Here is a 16,949-nt window from a genome sequence, read left to right on the forward strand (position 1 = left end):
AACTTTTACCCTCAAAATTTCATTCGAAACGCTAGAAGTACTTAGTAGTAAAGTATAATAAATCCAAAAAATATATAAAGATTTGAACACCCTGTAGCTAGGAAACAAAGCAGAATCGGACTTATGTTGATATGAAAAATAAATCTTATTTTTACGTCAGGAATCTCCCCACGAGAGATGTTGCACATGTTTTTTGAAACACCCTGTATAGCATAAAAGATTACTTATCACCCCGGATTCACAAAGCTGCATTATCGGTCAATACCTCGTAAAGTGTAAAAAATCACATTTCAATGAATTAAACCATATTCCATATATAGACCGTTATCTTTCAAAACAGAGTAAAGTGATGGTTATGTTTATTTAAATCTTGAGTGTAAATATAAGATAGATAAAACATTAATGATATTAGTACAAATTGATTACCTACACTGTAAAATGTGCCTGTATTTTTACTAGAATAATTGTGGAACATTTAAGAAAAAAACACAATTAAGGCCATGTAAATATATAGTTTTTCAGTAATTTTAAATAAATTTGTGATTATACTCCATGTTTACACATCGGATCGTAATTATTTCTAATATTTAAAATAAAATCACATAAAAATTACAATTTGTTTGATAAATACCATCAACATACTGAAAGTTACGTTAAAAATACAAAACCCTGTAAATTTACAGCAAGCTTTATAGTAATATTCGCCCAGTTTTCGGTCGATAGCAAAGGCATATGATGGGGAAGACGCCATTAAAATCATTAGCATTCGATAGTCGTTTGTGTCGGTGGTAGGTATTCTCCAGCGCTCTGGCATTTTTGTTTTTTTTTGCAGTGGAAAAGTGTTTTAAATTATAATTTAGGTAAGTACTTTAGTAGTTAATAATAGGCACTATGTTTAGATGTGATTTTTGTGGCCAAATATTTAACTTACTTAGCAAATATAATGCTTATTGGCTTTTTGAATCAGTTAAAAAATTCTTTCAAAAACTGGGACATCCAAAGTCAATTCTGAATGTGTAATAATTCAAAATTGACTGATACAGACGTTTGACATGATCTCGAATGTCCCAGTTTTTTTTGCTCCGGCCGTACATAGACGTGTAAACCACGTGTCCAAGAATCTCGCAACAAAATTATTTGTTACATTGACTTTAATGTCGGTACAATGTACATTTTACAGTAAACATAAATAATAGAAACTATTGCTTTAAACGTTTTTTCAGAAAAGTAGCCACTATAATAATAATTAATAATATAATAAAAAAGCAATAAGTACATTTTATTTGGGATTGCTCGAATCCTGGTCAATATCTATACATTTCCGCACTAAGGGCGGAAAACTAAAGTTTATTTATCGATCACTTGCCGTTATGTCAATAATAACACCAAGCGTATTTTATGGGATTTGCTGGTATCACCATTATGGCATAACGGCAAGTGATAGATATTTGAAATATACTTGTCCGCACTATAGTATAAAAAAGTACAAATTTTTAAACTAAAATGCATGGGGAAAAGTGTACTTTGTATAACTTTGCACACGCTCTTAGAAAAAAAGCATTTTTAAAAATGTTTAGTACAGACAATACATTAACATGTTCAATTTTAGAACCAAGTGCAAACCAGAAACTGTATTATGTGGCCATGGAGAGGCAAATCATAATGAAGACGGATATGCCACTTTTACTGAAGCCTTTGAAGTATGTTACTCTGTCTGTACTATATATTTGGAGTCAAGTTTCAAATAAATGTTAGCACAAGTTTTGAATTGGTCCAAAAATATATACTTGCCGATCATCCGGATTACGGATCGAAATCTAAGAAGGTCTGCATAAAGTTGCGATAAGTCGAAAAAATCTGCGTCAAAAAAATGTTTTACTTTAATTAAGAAATTAACGGACATATAAAACCCAAGTAGCTTTAGGAGTCAAATTCAAATACGTACATATTTATGTTTTTTACTTTAGCTATTTTTACCTATTTTATTTTTTACTTTTTAAGCGAAACTTGAAAACTTTTCTTTTGTAAAATTAAATATTTCCACATTTTTTATACCTGTTTTGAGATAACTCAATAATAAAATTTTGTTACGAAATGTTCTGTTGCTTATTTATATATTTCTTTAAGTTAAAAAATTTGTTTCGGAAAGTTAGTTTTTTAGTATTTTTCAGACAGTGTGTTTTGATAAAAATAGAGGTGTTATATTGCCTCCAGACACTATTGGGTTTTGTTGTCTATTCCTTACTTTTTCTATTTTCAAGGTCTGCAAGGAACGGCTTTTGACACCTGCCTTGTTTTTAGCTTAAAAATAATAAGCTAAAATTGGTTTACTACTTAATCGTTGTAATTTTACGATATAATCACAAACAAAAAGCAGAAAATTAAATAAATTATTTTGGCTTTTTCTACAAAAAACATTTTAAATTTCCAAAAGAAATTTAAAAGAGGTCTAAATTTACAACAATTATTGTTGCAAAAATACAATTTTTATACAGAAGGATTACCCAATGTATACTTTCATCAAATCTACTCGGATTTTCCCAGCATTTTAGAAGTAAATCTACGTGCTATAAAATACGATACATTTACGTCAGGGTATGAAAAATACAGATTACTGTAATTTTGCAACAATAATTGGTGGCCAAAAGTAACCAACAATATTTGTTGTGATTTTACGACATTTTCATTTACAGTGTACAGCGTGGCGCACTACGGTCTAGTATTACTTTAATAATTAATTATTAAATTTGGTGAAAGAAAATTTCTTTAGATTGAAGAATAATAACACTAAAACCTGCAAAAAAGAATTACTAAAGAATTATATGTTTTTACCTAATATAAATAAAATGGGATATGGGGCATGTCATCGATCGTCATTTCCAAGCTATTTGTATAAACAGGATAAGTGCACACAGTCTATAAGGTTTTTTTTCGCAAACATTTTTTTTTTGAAAATATGGAATTTTTTGAATTGATGATTGATATTGAATTTTTTTTTTTAGATTTTAGTTAAAAAACATAATTTCTTGATAAAATGGCAATTTACAAGAAATACTTTTTGTTTTGGAAATTTTCAAAGTAAAATAACTCGGTTACTTTGGACTTACTTGAAAAACGGCAAAGAAAAAATATGTTTCATTTATCGAGATCTACCAGCCCTGAAAATATTTGCACTTATTTAAGACTCACCCTGTATACACTATAATTCTGAATAAGCACAGTCATGTAGGTATGTTAATTTTATTGTCAGGGAATATCAATGGTCGGTATCTTGTTCGATCCATCAAGAGTTGTCATGTCTGTTTTACATAATATCTTGTAAGACTCAGATTATTTGAGCATTAATATGGAAGGAATATTAGCAATAATCTTTATACGTATTCATTATTTATTAGTACCTAGTCTATAATATTATCATAATTAATTATAAGTAATTAAGTTTCATTAAAAATGAATTACAGTTGGGGGTTGAAACCTTTATTGTTAAAATAGCAAAATAGGTGTGCCGGTGGAAAAATGTAAGATTCTTAAAGACTCCATTCCATAACTAAGTAATCAGTTTGCATCAGTATAATCGTCAGTTGCTTTTGAACATAACCACCAATTTGTAAAATAACTATTTAAGATATCTTTCTCTGAGACACTTATAATTTTAATAAACATCTGTTGTTTGTTTGGTTTGAAAATTTTTTATTTCTTGTTCGTTGTCATTCATTGTCGAGAAATATTAAAAAAACACGCTTATCACCGCCGACAGGACTCTGGAAGCGACCGATGAGAAATTCGATTGGCAAATACGGGTGTAGTAGGGGCAAAAAGAAACAAAATAGTGAATAATAACGACAAGAAAAAAAGCGGCGCACAGTGGGGTATTTGACACTGATAGTTGATCGAAATTTTTTTATGTAGACCTTATATAAATTATTACTATTTTCAATTAAAGAGGAAATAATATGAACAAAATAAAGGATAATTCGTCGATTCTAAAAAAAGAAAGAAAAATCACTGTTCCAGTGTTTCCACGGTCAGTGCCAGTAGTAATATCGCAACTACTACTACTAATGCTACGACTGATCCGCGAGCAATGCCCATACCACTAAAGTCGCTACTAATGCCAAATTGTGCTATACTGCTAATGGCACTAATGCGATCGCTTTGTACACAACAATGCCATCGCGGTTTACACCTCGCATTAGTATATCACTGATTGGCAAATTAGAGGAAACCAAGAATGTTTTCTCATTTTATGAAAGCCCAATGTTTACTTAGTAAAACGTATATAGACAATATGCTGAATTCTTCGAAATGCGCAACTAAATCTCTAAGTAATAATAAAAATGTCTCAAATTTAATCAAATTTTCTGAACGCCTAACTTTTAGTTGCAATAAAAATCGTTAGTATAGAGAATATCAAAATAAATAATACGTTTATGTAGAATACATACCTGCAGCTTGCTGAGCCATTTTCAATCATAACAATAATATAATCGTAAAAAGAGCACAAGAACAACAACAATTTATAATTTTAAACATAAAATTTAGCCATTTACCTCTTATCTGTGAGAAGCAGAGAATAGGTACATTAAAGAAATGCTAACTTCATGTTAAAAAATGGAAACAGACGCCACCTGGTGCAGCCTGGCAGTACTAGCTAAATTGAGGGGAATTGGAGGGGCGGGGCTTAAAAGAGGGGAAATTTTTTAAAAAATATTTTTATAAGTATCACTGATTTACTGTTTAAAGTTAATAAACATATTTTTTATTACTTTAATATAATTTAAAATATTAAAAAATATGTCTATTAACTTTACACAGCAAATCAATGATATTATTAAAGACTTATTATTTTCAGAGAAAATTCATAGTAAATAAATTACACATTTAGTAAACAATATCATTTATTTTTTAGAGCTGCGATTTATATTACAATAATATTGAAATATATATATTTTTTAATAATGAAAAAGAATATCCCGGAACCTGAAAAATAAAGATGATCAATTAATGACTTAAATTAGTTCAAAATACATTTTGCAAATAACTAGGGAATAGGAAAGATAAACATACTATTAAAAATACATTTTAGTAGTATGTTATCATCTATTTACTGATAATACATAAGTATATAATAACATGCATAAGGCACTATGATACAACTACCTAGTAGTTGTATCAAAATAACACACTAATATCACAAAAAATATGTGCTAATTTAAATTCCTTTAATGATCTAATGAAACACTATATATAGCCTCAATACATGCCATTCCAAAGGCAAAAAAACTATTATACCAAATAAATATAAGCTGAATAAAACATAAACCAAGCCAACGTGCATAAAAAACCAAAAAATGCATCAAAAAATACTTTTATCAGATCATACCCTTGGATATATTATGTATTTTATATATCGCAAGAGAAGTAAAAGAAAATTTAAGTTAAGGCAATATGCTCCTTTTTGGATATTAATGGCCAAATAATATAATGTTGATTTAATAAAATTTTACTGGCATCCTTCTGAGGTATAAATCAGATTAAAAGGACATTGTTTTTGTAATAATTGTTTGTTTTGTAAACATTTTTTGAAGACAATACAGTTTTGAACGGGCTGTGCGATATAAACAAGGATCTTACTATTATTTGAGGTTAGAAAGTATTTAAATAACATAAAACATAATCAAAATCATTTGTCATCATAAATTATAGAGGTACTTACGTGTTTTGATATTATTATCAGGAAATAATACGTTTAGTTAAACAGGTAGGGGAGGTCGGGGCATGATGACGAACGGGGCAAGATGACGAAGTACTGATTTAAAGAAAACTGTACATCCTAAAAATCCCATTTATTTTTCTATAAATTCCTTTAGGTGTATAATACGTCGGGTTACACATAGATGGAGCTATAGGTTTTGCATCGGGTTTAAAAAATCATAACCGCTTTTCACACCTGTTAGATGTAAACATCCAGCTCCAGAAAATAAGCAATTTCGCAGGTTTAAAGAAAAATAGAAGCCCCTTTCATAGTTAATCTTGATTATTGTGGACATTTTAAATATTAGAAGGTAAGATACAACCTAATTTCACTTAATTAATAATTTAATTTTTGCTGTTTTCTAAAAAATGTTTCCTGGGGCAAGTTGACGGAGGCAAGATGACGAATTCGTCAACTTGCCCCACTGTGTATAAAATTAGTTAAATTCATTTTTTGATGTTTTTAGATGGTAAGAACTTATAAACACCGTACAGATAGACGCTCTTGGTCAGAAGACGTGCTTATTGCCGCGTTGCACTCTATTTTGCACGACCATAAGTCAGTTAATGCTGCCAGTATTGAGCATGGAATCCCGGAAGCAACATTAAGACGTTATATAAAAAAGCAAAATAACAACGAACCAATTCCTCTTAGTGGTGGGAGATTCAGAAGAACGTTTTCTGATGCTCAGGAAGCTCAGTTTGTGACCTACCTAACTGACCTGAGTATTAGAGCATTTGGAATTACATCAGTACAATTTAGAAAACTAGCCTACGAATTCGCTGAACTTAACAACATAAACCATCAGTTCTGCAAAACCACAAAATTGGCAGGCACGGACTGGCTTAAGTCGTTCATGAGTAGACATAGGATAAGTCTTAGGACCCCAGAGTCGACTTCGCTGGGACGATTATTCGGATTTAATAAAGTTGAAGTAACTAGATTTTTTGAGTTACTTAGAGAAACTAGATTAAAATACAATTTTACTGCTGACCGCATTTATAATGCAGATGAATCGGGATTATCAACGGTTCCCAATAAAAAGCCAAAGATTTTATCGCCCACTGGTTCTAGGAGAGTATCAAAAGTTGCTAGTGGTGAGCGTGGAAAAAACACCACCGTTGTATGTGCCATGAACGCCCAAGGGAGCTACGTTCCACCCTTTTTTATTTTTGGAAGAGTTAGGATGCGACCAGATCTTTTAAATGGATGTCCTCCAAACTCTGCTGGTATAGCTCAACCCAGTGGATGGATGAATACAGAAGCCTTTGTCCTATACCTTAAACATTTCGTGAAATTTGTTCGCCCAAACACAGAGACACCCGTATTGTTGATCGTTGACAATCACTCGTCTCACACTTCACTGGAAGCTATCAATTATTGTAGGGATAATGGAGTGGTTATGTTGGGACTACCCCCGCACAGTACCCACCGCCTACAACCGTTGGACGTTGGGTTTTTTGGACCTCTCAAGACTTTCTATAGCCAGACTTGTGATAACTATTTGGTAAACCACCCGGGAAAACAAATCACCGATAAAGAAGTTGGTAGGTTGTTCGGGCAAGCTTATCTAAGGGCTGCAACTGTGGGAACAGCTATAAAAAGTTTTTCCGCTTGCGGCATTGAGCCTTTTAATGCTGAAATCTTTGGAGATTCCGATTTTGCGCCTTCTATGGTGAGTGAGAGGCACGTAACTGCGGACAACGAGTTCTTAAGCAGTGACGATGAACCACTAGCAGTTCCTGGGTCTTCAGGCTCAAATAGAATTGATCAAGCCAAAACAAAAAACAATGAAATACAAGATGGTAAACCACCAGCGGTTTTCAACAAAACTGAGCCAGAAAAGCTTGTGAATTTAATTCTCCCAGGACCCTCAGGATTGAATAAAATGGATTCTGCAAAGAATAAAAACTATGAAACACCAGATGTTGAACCCCCATTGCTTTCCAAAAAAAATCAGCCGGCAAGGTCAATGAATTTGTCCCTTCCTGGACCTTCAGGCCTACAGCAAAAAAAATCTGCAAAAAACAATGAAGCACAAGCTCTTGGCACTATGAGTTCATCCAGCTCCAGTCAAACAATCTCTAATGTTGATAGTCGAGTTACGCTACTTGAAATGAGACCCTTTCCCAAATATACACGTCCCATAAAAACTACCAAAAGAATTAAACAAAGGGCTTCTGTTATCACCTCAACACCCAACAAAGAAGAACAGGAAAGAAAAAACAATGAAAAAAACTTAAAAGAAATTAAAAGAAGGAAGGTTGATTCTGTGAAAGTCAAGAGAAATGTATTTCAAGAAAATCGTGAAAAGCAGGTAGGAAAGAAGAAGAAAACTAATGACATTTTTTGTCCTGGCTGCCAGGAATCCTATATTGAGCCTCCTACAGAAGACTGGATTCAATGTAACACGTGCGAGAGTTGGTGGCACGAGTCGTGCACAGCCTAGGAAAAAGATGGCACATATACCTGCGACATTTGTTTATAATCGTCATCGTGCCCCTATAGGCCCGTCATCTTACCCCGGTACTGGGGCAAGTTGACGAAAATGCACTTTTTTGTTTTTTTCTTTATATTTTTTCAAGAGTATATTTTTATTTTGTTTTTTATGTTTTATTATGTACCTGAATAAATGTACTAACAGATGAAATGGGATCTTTTTTTTTAAACCCGTTAGTTCATGTTTTGGAGCCTTTTGTATTTTACTTCGCCAACTTGCCCCGATCTCCCCTACGCTGCCAGGAAAGTTCTATCGGCGGGTCTTTGCAAAAGTTGAAATCTAAAAATACAAAACTACGTTTACATCTTAGTTGTATTTACGAATAAAGTATTTGTGTGTAATTTCTGACTTACCAGTTAATTGAACAATCGCATTAAATACATCCAAATGGTAATTTAATATTGTAAAAAGCAAAATTGTTTTAAATCACTTGCCAGGACAGCCGGCCAGCTTCTTTGTTGACAAAATGGCCGCGGTATCATGATTTAAGCAATGTGAGTGACAAAGAAAGCCAATGCCTGGCAAATGTTGCTTTCTTTGTCGTTTATCCTGGCACGTTTAAATTTGACTGTTGCCTATTTTCCCATACAAGTGACACCCCCGTGGTGAGAAGTAACAACTTTGACGTTTCGTTGAAACAAATGAATGCAACTAAACACACCCATAGCAAAGCCGTTCATGGCAGAGATGATTTAACTTATCATTTATCTTTTTTTGGGAAATCTTAAACACATTTGCTTTTTCGAATTTCGATCACCTTTTTCATGCTAATACCCCACCGTGCGGCAGCGCGTGCGGCGCTGGTCAGTGAAAACTGAAAGTCAAAGGACCTTCCTATTCAAATTAAGAGCTCATACTTGGAAAAAAAAATTTGAAGTGTCTACCAACCTTTTTTTCAGTATAATGTATAGCAACTTTTTTTTTTCAGTATAAAGTGAAAAAAATAGTCGATTTTTTTGACCCACCCTAAGAAACATATTTTCTCTGTATCGTTTTTCAAATTCCAAAATAACCGAGAATTGAAAATTTCCAAAAAAAAAAATGTTTTTTGCTTAAATTTTGTGAACCACTGGATCTTTTTTGGGTTTTCTTGCTTGTAAATTTAATCTACCCGCTATATTGCCATATTATCCAGAAATTATGTTTTTTAACTAAAAAAAATCCATATTTTAAGAAAATAATCGTAAAAGAACCTTATACTACTACCCGCACTTATTTTGACTCAGCTTGTATTACTATATCAGTAATTATTTTCTTTTGTTAATTTTATATTACTTAGAATAATTTAATTTTTTCCATCGCAACTGTTAAAATTGCCGTATATCTATCAAAAATAGTAGATAAATTAGTACTTTAACCGCAGAGGTAGATTAAATGATACTTTAACAGCGAGGATAGGTTAAAAACTTTATTTCTTCTGGTACGTTTCTTAATTGCTTCCATTTTTGAAAATTTTTGTATTTATTTTCATAAGTTATTCGGGATTTAAATGGAAGTAGTTTGCATATGGCTTTGTCGCCTCAGCCTGAATATCTGTTGGTAATTTACTTATTTCGTTTTGAGCCATTTCTGGCTCCAATATTCAATCAGCAATCGACACGAACGAGAATTAAAAAACATTAACTCAAAACTGACAACTAAAGAGACAGCTTTATTTATTTGTCAAATTACATAGAAACCAACGCCAACCCAGCACAATATTTTTTCTACTGGTAATAAATTCCTTGAAATAATAATATCTGAATATTTTTTAAAACGTTATGGAAAAAATATTGTTTTATACACGACGATAAAATACCATTTTATCGTCTTGTATAAAAAATAACTATTAAAAATTTTAGATGATCTATTTTTTGGAAAAAATTGACTATATTTTTTAAATTATAATTACACATACCGCCCAAAATGACCTATGCTAAGCAAAATGCTAGTTTTGCAATATATTGCTGAGGAATACGATATTCTAATTTTGATATTTCAGTGATATTATTGTTATTTTAATAGTTCCTTACCCGCTCCGTATATTTCCCAAGTTCATCTATCTATATGCTGCATTTTGACCGGCTACATGATAACAGGCTTTTGATCTGACTCAAAGTAATTATTCTACAGCGATCTTAATGAGCCGCTTCCTATTAGTTCTGGCTGCAAAACCATGTGTCCCGCAAGACATGCAATAGACAATAGTTTTTATAGGGGGGGGGCTTACGTCAATTGTAAAAATGACAATTGTGTTAGTGTTCTTTGTCTCGCGTATGGCATGTAGACAGTTGATGGGATTTTAATGGTGATTTCGTCTATAGGATGCATTTTTAGAACTGCTTTGGGACTATAAATTACATGTTACTGCCGCAAGTAAAACCTTACAAAGTTTATATATTTTTTAACATTATGTATTAATGTATTAATTAAGAAATAAGTTAAACATGTATTTACAAAATATATAGCTTAAAATTCTCTTTTCTTAGATATGGTTTTATTCCAAATTCAGTATAGTGGAATGTTGAAGTAACTTACATCAAACCAGTAATGATTTGTTCCAGTTCTATTGCGTTGTTCCAAACCAGTTCCATTGCGTTGATAAAATAAATGATTTGTCATTATTGTTTCTCTACTTTTTGTTTAAAATGTCAAGAGTTAGCAGGCTATATTCCATTTCTTACGATGGTTAGAAATTAGATGTTCCGTTTCTGTCAGTTTCCTGAAAGTTTAAGGTGTGTTTATATGCATCCGTAATGCGTCGTCCGTCGTTCCGTCACTCCAATCATATTTAAGTGTGATCTCTCATTTTTCAAATAAACCAATAAAATTATACAGGGTGTTTCAAAACAAATGCGAAAAATTTCAGGGGGCGATTCCTTGTTCAAAATAAAGGGTAGTTTGCTTTATAAATGTTGGGTCACAAGTCAACCATTAGGGAGATATCGCGGTACAAAGATGGCGGAAAAATAATGTTGTTATTTTTTATCTTGAAAACGAAAAGCGATATGAAATTTTATGGAAGCACACTTTTTGGTAATTTTCTCACTTTTAAAAAATGAGTGGAAGGGGTTGAAACCCTATCATTCTTGTTAACGAAATTAAAAAAAAAATCTTATCAAACACATGCAAAAAAAATAATTTGGATAGTTTACTTTGTTTAGAAACTTTTTCATGTCTTGTGATTTTTTGATAGAACTCGCTGATTTGAAATTAAAAAATAAAATGTAAAGCATTACATGTCAGGACAAAAAACATTTTTAGATAAAGAATCTAGTTTTCTTTAAAGTTCGTTAACATGAATGATAGGGGTAGTTTATTTCAACCCCTTCCACTGATTTTAAAAAAGTGAAAAAATTACCAGAAAGTGTTTTCATAACAGTAAAGCTTCCATAAAATTTCATTAGTCTATCACTTTTCGTTTTCAGCATGCGCTGCAGAGTTCTAGTACGGTTCAGAATCAGTAATAACATGAACCCGAACAAAGCTATTATATCTAGAAACAATGGAGGTAGGTAGATAAAGTAAACAAATTTCATTAACAAAATAGAGTGACTTTTTAGGGCCATTTAAAGTTATCATGCGGCCATTGTTTCATAAAATTAGAAACACTGAACGAAATCATGAGAAACCAGACAAGAAGTAATCATGAATATTTTCTAAACTATGAGAATATAAATATTGATTAGATTTATTGATTTATTTTAATATCGATCGCTTACCTATGTTGCCACGGGCCTGCAAATCTTCATCACTTAAGCTGTTTGACCAGTTTAACAGTTCATTAATCAATGTTACTGAATTGAAAAGCAGAATCAAGCATAAAAACAGAGAATAGGTATGTTAAAGACATCATACATTGAAAACATACATTAAAAATGCGTAAAAAATAAATTCTATAAAAAAGAAAGAAAGAATTCTAAGAAAGGAATTGTAATTTGGAAAACGTCAACATTTGACATTTCCAGTATTTTACCAAACCGTTCCGTATTGAACCCTTTGATTTAACCGATGTTTTTCAGGGACCGCTCTTTACCGAAGATTACCGGACTGGTTCACCCAGTTTTGCAACGGAATACAGCCTAGGCTGTATTATAATTATTTATATTAGTAATTATTATTGGTAATTAATTAAGAACTGAAATTTTTATACTAACTCTTTGGTACGGTATTGTTTTTTATTGCTTTGTATTCATTAATCATTGGGTTTACAAGTAAAAAGCCCATTGATAATATTTTTTCCACTCGGATTCTAGCCCAGTAGCATTTTACAAAAAAATAACATTCTTTTCTTATTTTTTTAGTTTCTATTTCAGGTGCCAAATACCAACCATTTTTACAAATATAATAGTGCGTTTAGACTTGAGCACGCACGCACTGATCCTCCGTGAATGCTCAAGTGTAAACGGCTGTGCGCGCCCGCTTACTATGAATCTGTCTGTGCGCGAGTAGCCGCGAACGTGAGCCGTCTGGTGTCGATTTTTCGTCCGTGCTCAAAGGGATTTTATGTGTGCGCGAACGCTCAGTTTGCACCGGCAATTTATTCTGTCTGCGTTCGTGCGTGCGTGTGTGATTTTTTTTTCGTTTTCTTTATTAAAATTATGGAGTGAATCAATGAATCTTCGTTATTATTAATTGAAAAATATGAAAAGTTACCTATATTATGGGATGTTAAACATTCTTTGTATTATTAAAAAATCAAAAAAATAACGCATGGCAAGACCTTGTAAATAAAATTAATATTGAATATGTCGATATTAATGAAATTGCTATTCTAAAATTTGTATCTTTTGTTCGTAATTTTTGGTGTTATTAAATTTTGTAAATATTCAAAGTCGGGCCTGGTCATTCTTGTAAAGATTTTGAACTGATCATAGCCCTCCTCAGACACTAAGTTGTTGCAGTAAATTATATCGATTTCTAAAAATTTGGGTTTGCCCCCAGCGACGATGTTTTCGATTTTTCTTCTTTTTAATAATTAAGCTGTGCATAACAATGACTGCAGCCGCGACTATTTCTTGGTCGTTCATTATTTTCGCCAACACAACACTGCTGTGCGCGCACAAATGGATAACTTCATTCGTCGAAAAATAAGTTTTTAATTTGAACGGAGCCGAGAGCGCGAACGAATGCCGTGCGCGCACGCTCAGCTCGTGCGTGCTCAAGTCTAAACGCACCATAACAATAATGTTTTTCAAAACGCCTTTGGCCAACTTTAGTTACTCTTCTTTCGCTTAAATTTAGAAAAACATCTATAAATATTATAATTCTTGAAAATTAACTGCAATTGTTTGCCTCTAAACTTTGGCTTCAAAAATAATTTTCATTACACATTCAATATTGTGCACTCACATAGCTCGTTAATTTTAATAAAACCATTTCGCTATAACGATTGGCAAGAAGAGCAATTCACCAAAAGAAAGATGCAAATGTAATAACTACAGTTAAGGCGAATCTCTTGAAACATACAGGTTTCAACTTTGGCTCCGTATAAAATGCACTAGAGGGAATATTTAACGAGACTTTATATAAAATTTTAAATTATGAATAAAATAAGTCATTTTTACTGTAATAGTTGGTAATAGTCATCAATATACAGGGTGAGTCTTAAATAAGAGAGAGAATTTTTCCTTCGAATTCATTTTTTTCTGGTGTCAAAAAATAGGTACATATTTTTATCTTCAGATAGCCAGTAAACTAAAAGTTTCATTTATATTATAACTACTTTTCTTTTGTTTATTTTACATTATTAATTTGAATTTGAAACTGTAAAATGATCTAATTTTTTACAAGAAAAATAGACCAGTATTTTTAAAATACCCGAATAGTTAGTTACACATAAGGTAAGCAACATGAACTTTATGCAATATGCTAATTTTGCAATAGGTAGTTAAGGAATACGATATTCTAATTTATCTATCATTAATTTAAATGGCTTTAAGTAGGCTGTTCTGCTTAAATTTAAAGGTTTGTTGTACTACGTAACGGCTCTTTTACTATGTTACAAAACGGTATATTGCCCTTAATGTTTCGTTTTGCATTATAACTTAGAAAAATGACTACAACTTTTGATTTTTAATTGGCACCCTAGGTATTTTTTTACTTTATTCGATAGAAAATGACACTCTGAATAGAATGACATATCATATGTAAACTTTTGACATTTTCGCATATGGTTTATTTGAAATTGTAACCTGCGGTTCATAACAACAATTTGACTCGAAATACCAAGTGTGTGGTATCAAATTATTCGTAAAAAAATACTTTTTCCAAATATGCTAATGAGCCACCCTCGTTCCATTTGAAAAAAATGAGATATGATTAAAAATACGATTTGGGCATCTTTTGAGGCCAGGACAGGACACTAAAAACATTAGACGATCAAATCTATTTTTCCAAGGCTCCGTGATTAAAAATTAGTGTTTTTAACACAGCCAGGGCACTCTAGATTGAAATTTAAAATACAATTTGTTTTAAGCGAATATGTCAAAAGTTGACATATGATGTCATGTGTCATTTTCTATCAAATAAAGTAAAAAAATACCGAGGGTGCCATTTAAAAATTAAAAGTTGTAGTCATTTCCGGTGAAACAGGAAGTAACCGAAAACAATTGAATACGTCAATCTATCCTATTTTATGTCATATACTAACATACCAAATATCGTTTTTTTTTTATCTGAAAAAAATAAAAAAGTTATAGGGGTGAGCCACTCTTCAGACGCACAAGGTATTTAGCTCAGATATATTATCTTCATTTCAGTAGTATACATTAAAGTTTTTGAAATATAGTCCGTCTAGAAAGTATCCGGAAAAAAGAAAGCAAAATTACAATTATCGATATATATTTTTAGGACTTGAGTTAAAATATTATAACAAATTATTAATTTTATTTACTTATACAACCTTCATTTAACTCCAAACACTTAACTAAACGTCCATGTACACCAGAAACTAGGTCCACACCATAATGTTCAGTGGCCTGGTAGTCCAGGCCTGTAAAACTGAGCGAATCAAATCTTGTTTATTTCGTGGAGCTGCTCGTTCCCCTTCAATCTTCATTAGTCCCCATATGTTTTCAATGGGACTAAGGTCTGGTGAAGCTGCTGGCTATGGAATGTTGCCAAATGGTGTTCTTGCATCCAAGGTTGAGTATAGGCAGACGTATGGCATCTTGTATTATCCTGCTGAAATTTTAGTGGGATATTTTGAAACTTCAACGGTAACATTTTCTTTTGATAGGATTTTTAGGTGGTTTTCACCAAGCTGGAAACAACTTTCGTCAGAAATAAAAACATCATTAAAATTATCTTCTTGAAAACGTTGACAAAAATCCATTCTTCTCTACCTTTGTAGAGGTGTTATTGCAGGGATTTTTTTTGACTTTCTTGATATGTAGCCTTGTCTTTTCAGTGACATGCAGACCGGTTTCTGGACACACTTTTCGCTGACTTCCAAATCTGTTAGCCAATTTGCGAAACCCTAGGCGCGGATTCTGTCGTCCTAATGCCACTAAAGCGTTTAAATTGTTTTCGCGAATCTCACGCGTTCTTCCTGAAACTGATCCATGCTTCATATCTGTGCCATTTTTTATCCTCTTTATTATCTCATATACTGCACTTTTTCCGAGTTCAGTCAATTGCACTAATTTTTTAACGTTTCGCACACCTTTTCTATACAAATATTCCACTATTTCACATTCTTTCTCAAATCTCAAAGCCGGTTTACCTACAATCAACAATATTATTTGACAAATGGTGTTGCCATGCGATTTTGGTCATAGCCTACTATCGGCACAACCTACGTGATGGATTACTGTTGTCTTGAGTGTTACAGAAAAAAATACATTAAAATTATGAAAAATATAAAATTCCGGATACTTTCTAGACGGACTATAGTTTTTTAACATAAATGCATTACAATACAGACCACGCAAATGAACTGTCCAGGATGGTATTGAATAACTATTTTATTATGAAGATGTTTTTAGACCGTACCTTTTTAAGAACAGGGCTTGTATTGGTGCTAAATAATAATAAGGTTAATTTGAGGGTTAATTTCTAAACCATCTCAATTAAAAATTTATTGAAGTAAACCTTTACGCGCGATAGGAGTAAAAATGACGAAGCGTCACGCCAAGGTCGCCAAGCGTCACGAAAATTGTAGCCATCTTGCAGCGTCGTAACTGGAGCCCTACGTGAGCTAGGGGACTGAAACTCGGAATGTAGATGGAACTCGAAGAGGCCCATCTTTTCATGATATTTTGACAACGTTTCGTGCACCACGAAACCCCAACATCAATGAAATAAATAAAAAAATTGTCCGATTTAAATGAAATTTGGTATGTCGATAGATTGGACCAAGACCAATTTGGCCATGTCACTGTGACAGTTACTTTTGACGTAAGAAACGTTAAAATTTGATGTCGTCCGATCGCGACCAAATTTGGTGTGAGCGACGATGCACGCAGTTGACTAAATGAACGAAATCATCATGTTTTTTCTTAATTATGGGTCGATTGAAATCAAACTGGGCACGTGGATAGAGGAACCCGAATGGAATCCTCAGACGGACAGACAGACAGATAGACGAAAGTAAAAAAAAGTTTCACTTCTTACAATATGTATATGTCGCAGGCGTATCGAATAACTCGGCATTTTGCAAAAAGACTAGGCTAGGCATATTATAAAACGACAGCGTTTTATCAATAAAAGGAT

At 32.5% G+C, this 16,949-nt stretch overlaps 2 protein-coding genes across 2 annotated transcripts in view; both read left to right on the forward strand.

Moving 5' to 3' along the window:
• Positions 1–16,949, forward strand: part of LOC115874912 — a 181,296-nt gene that overhangs the window by 70,886 nt on the left and 93,461 nt on the right. The window lies entirely within an intron of this gene.
• Positions 1,596–8,204, forward strand: LOC115874883. The gene is made up of 2 exons (XM_030890182.1): positions 1,596–1,700; positions 6,222–8,204. The coding sequence occupies exons 1-2, from the start codon at positions 1,596–1,598 to the stop codon at positions 8,202–8,204; spliced, it is 2,088 nt and encodes a 695-aa protein (XP_030746042.1).

The sequence above is a fragment of the Sitophilus oryzae genome, unplaced genomic scaffold (assembly GCF_002938485.1).
Source record: "Sitophilus oryzae breed Bouriz unplaced genomic scaffold, Soryzae_2.0 scaffold_1307_pilon_pilon, whole genome shotgun sequence".
Classification (NCBI taxonomy): domain Eukaryota; kingdom Metazoa; phylum Arthropoda; class Insecta; order Coleoptera; family Curculionidae; genus Sitophilus; species Sitophilus oryzae.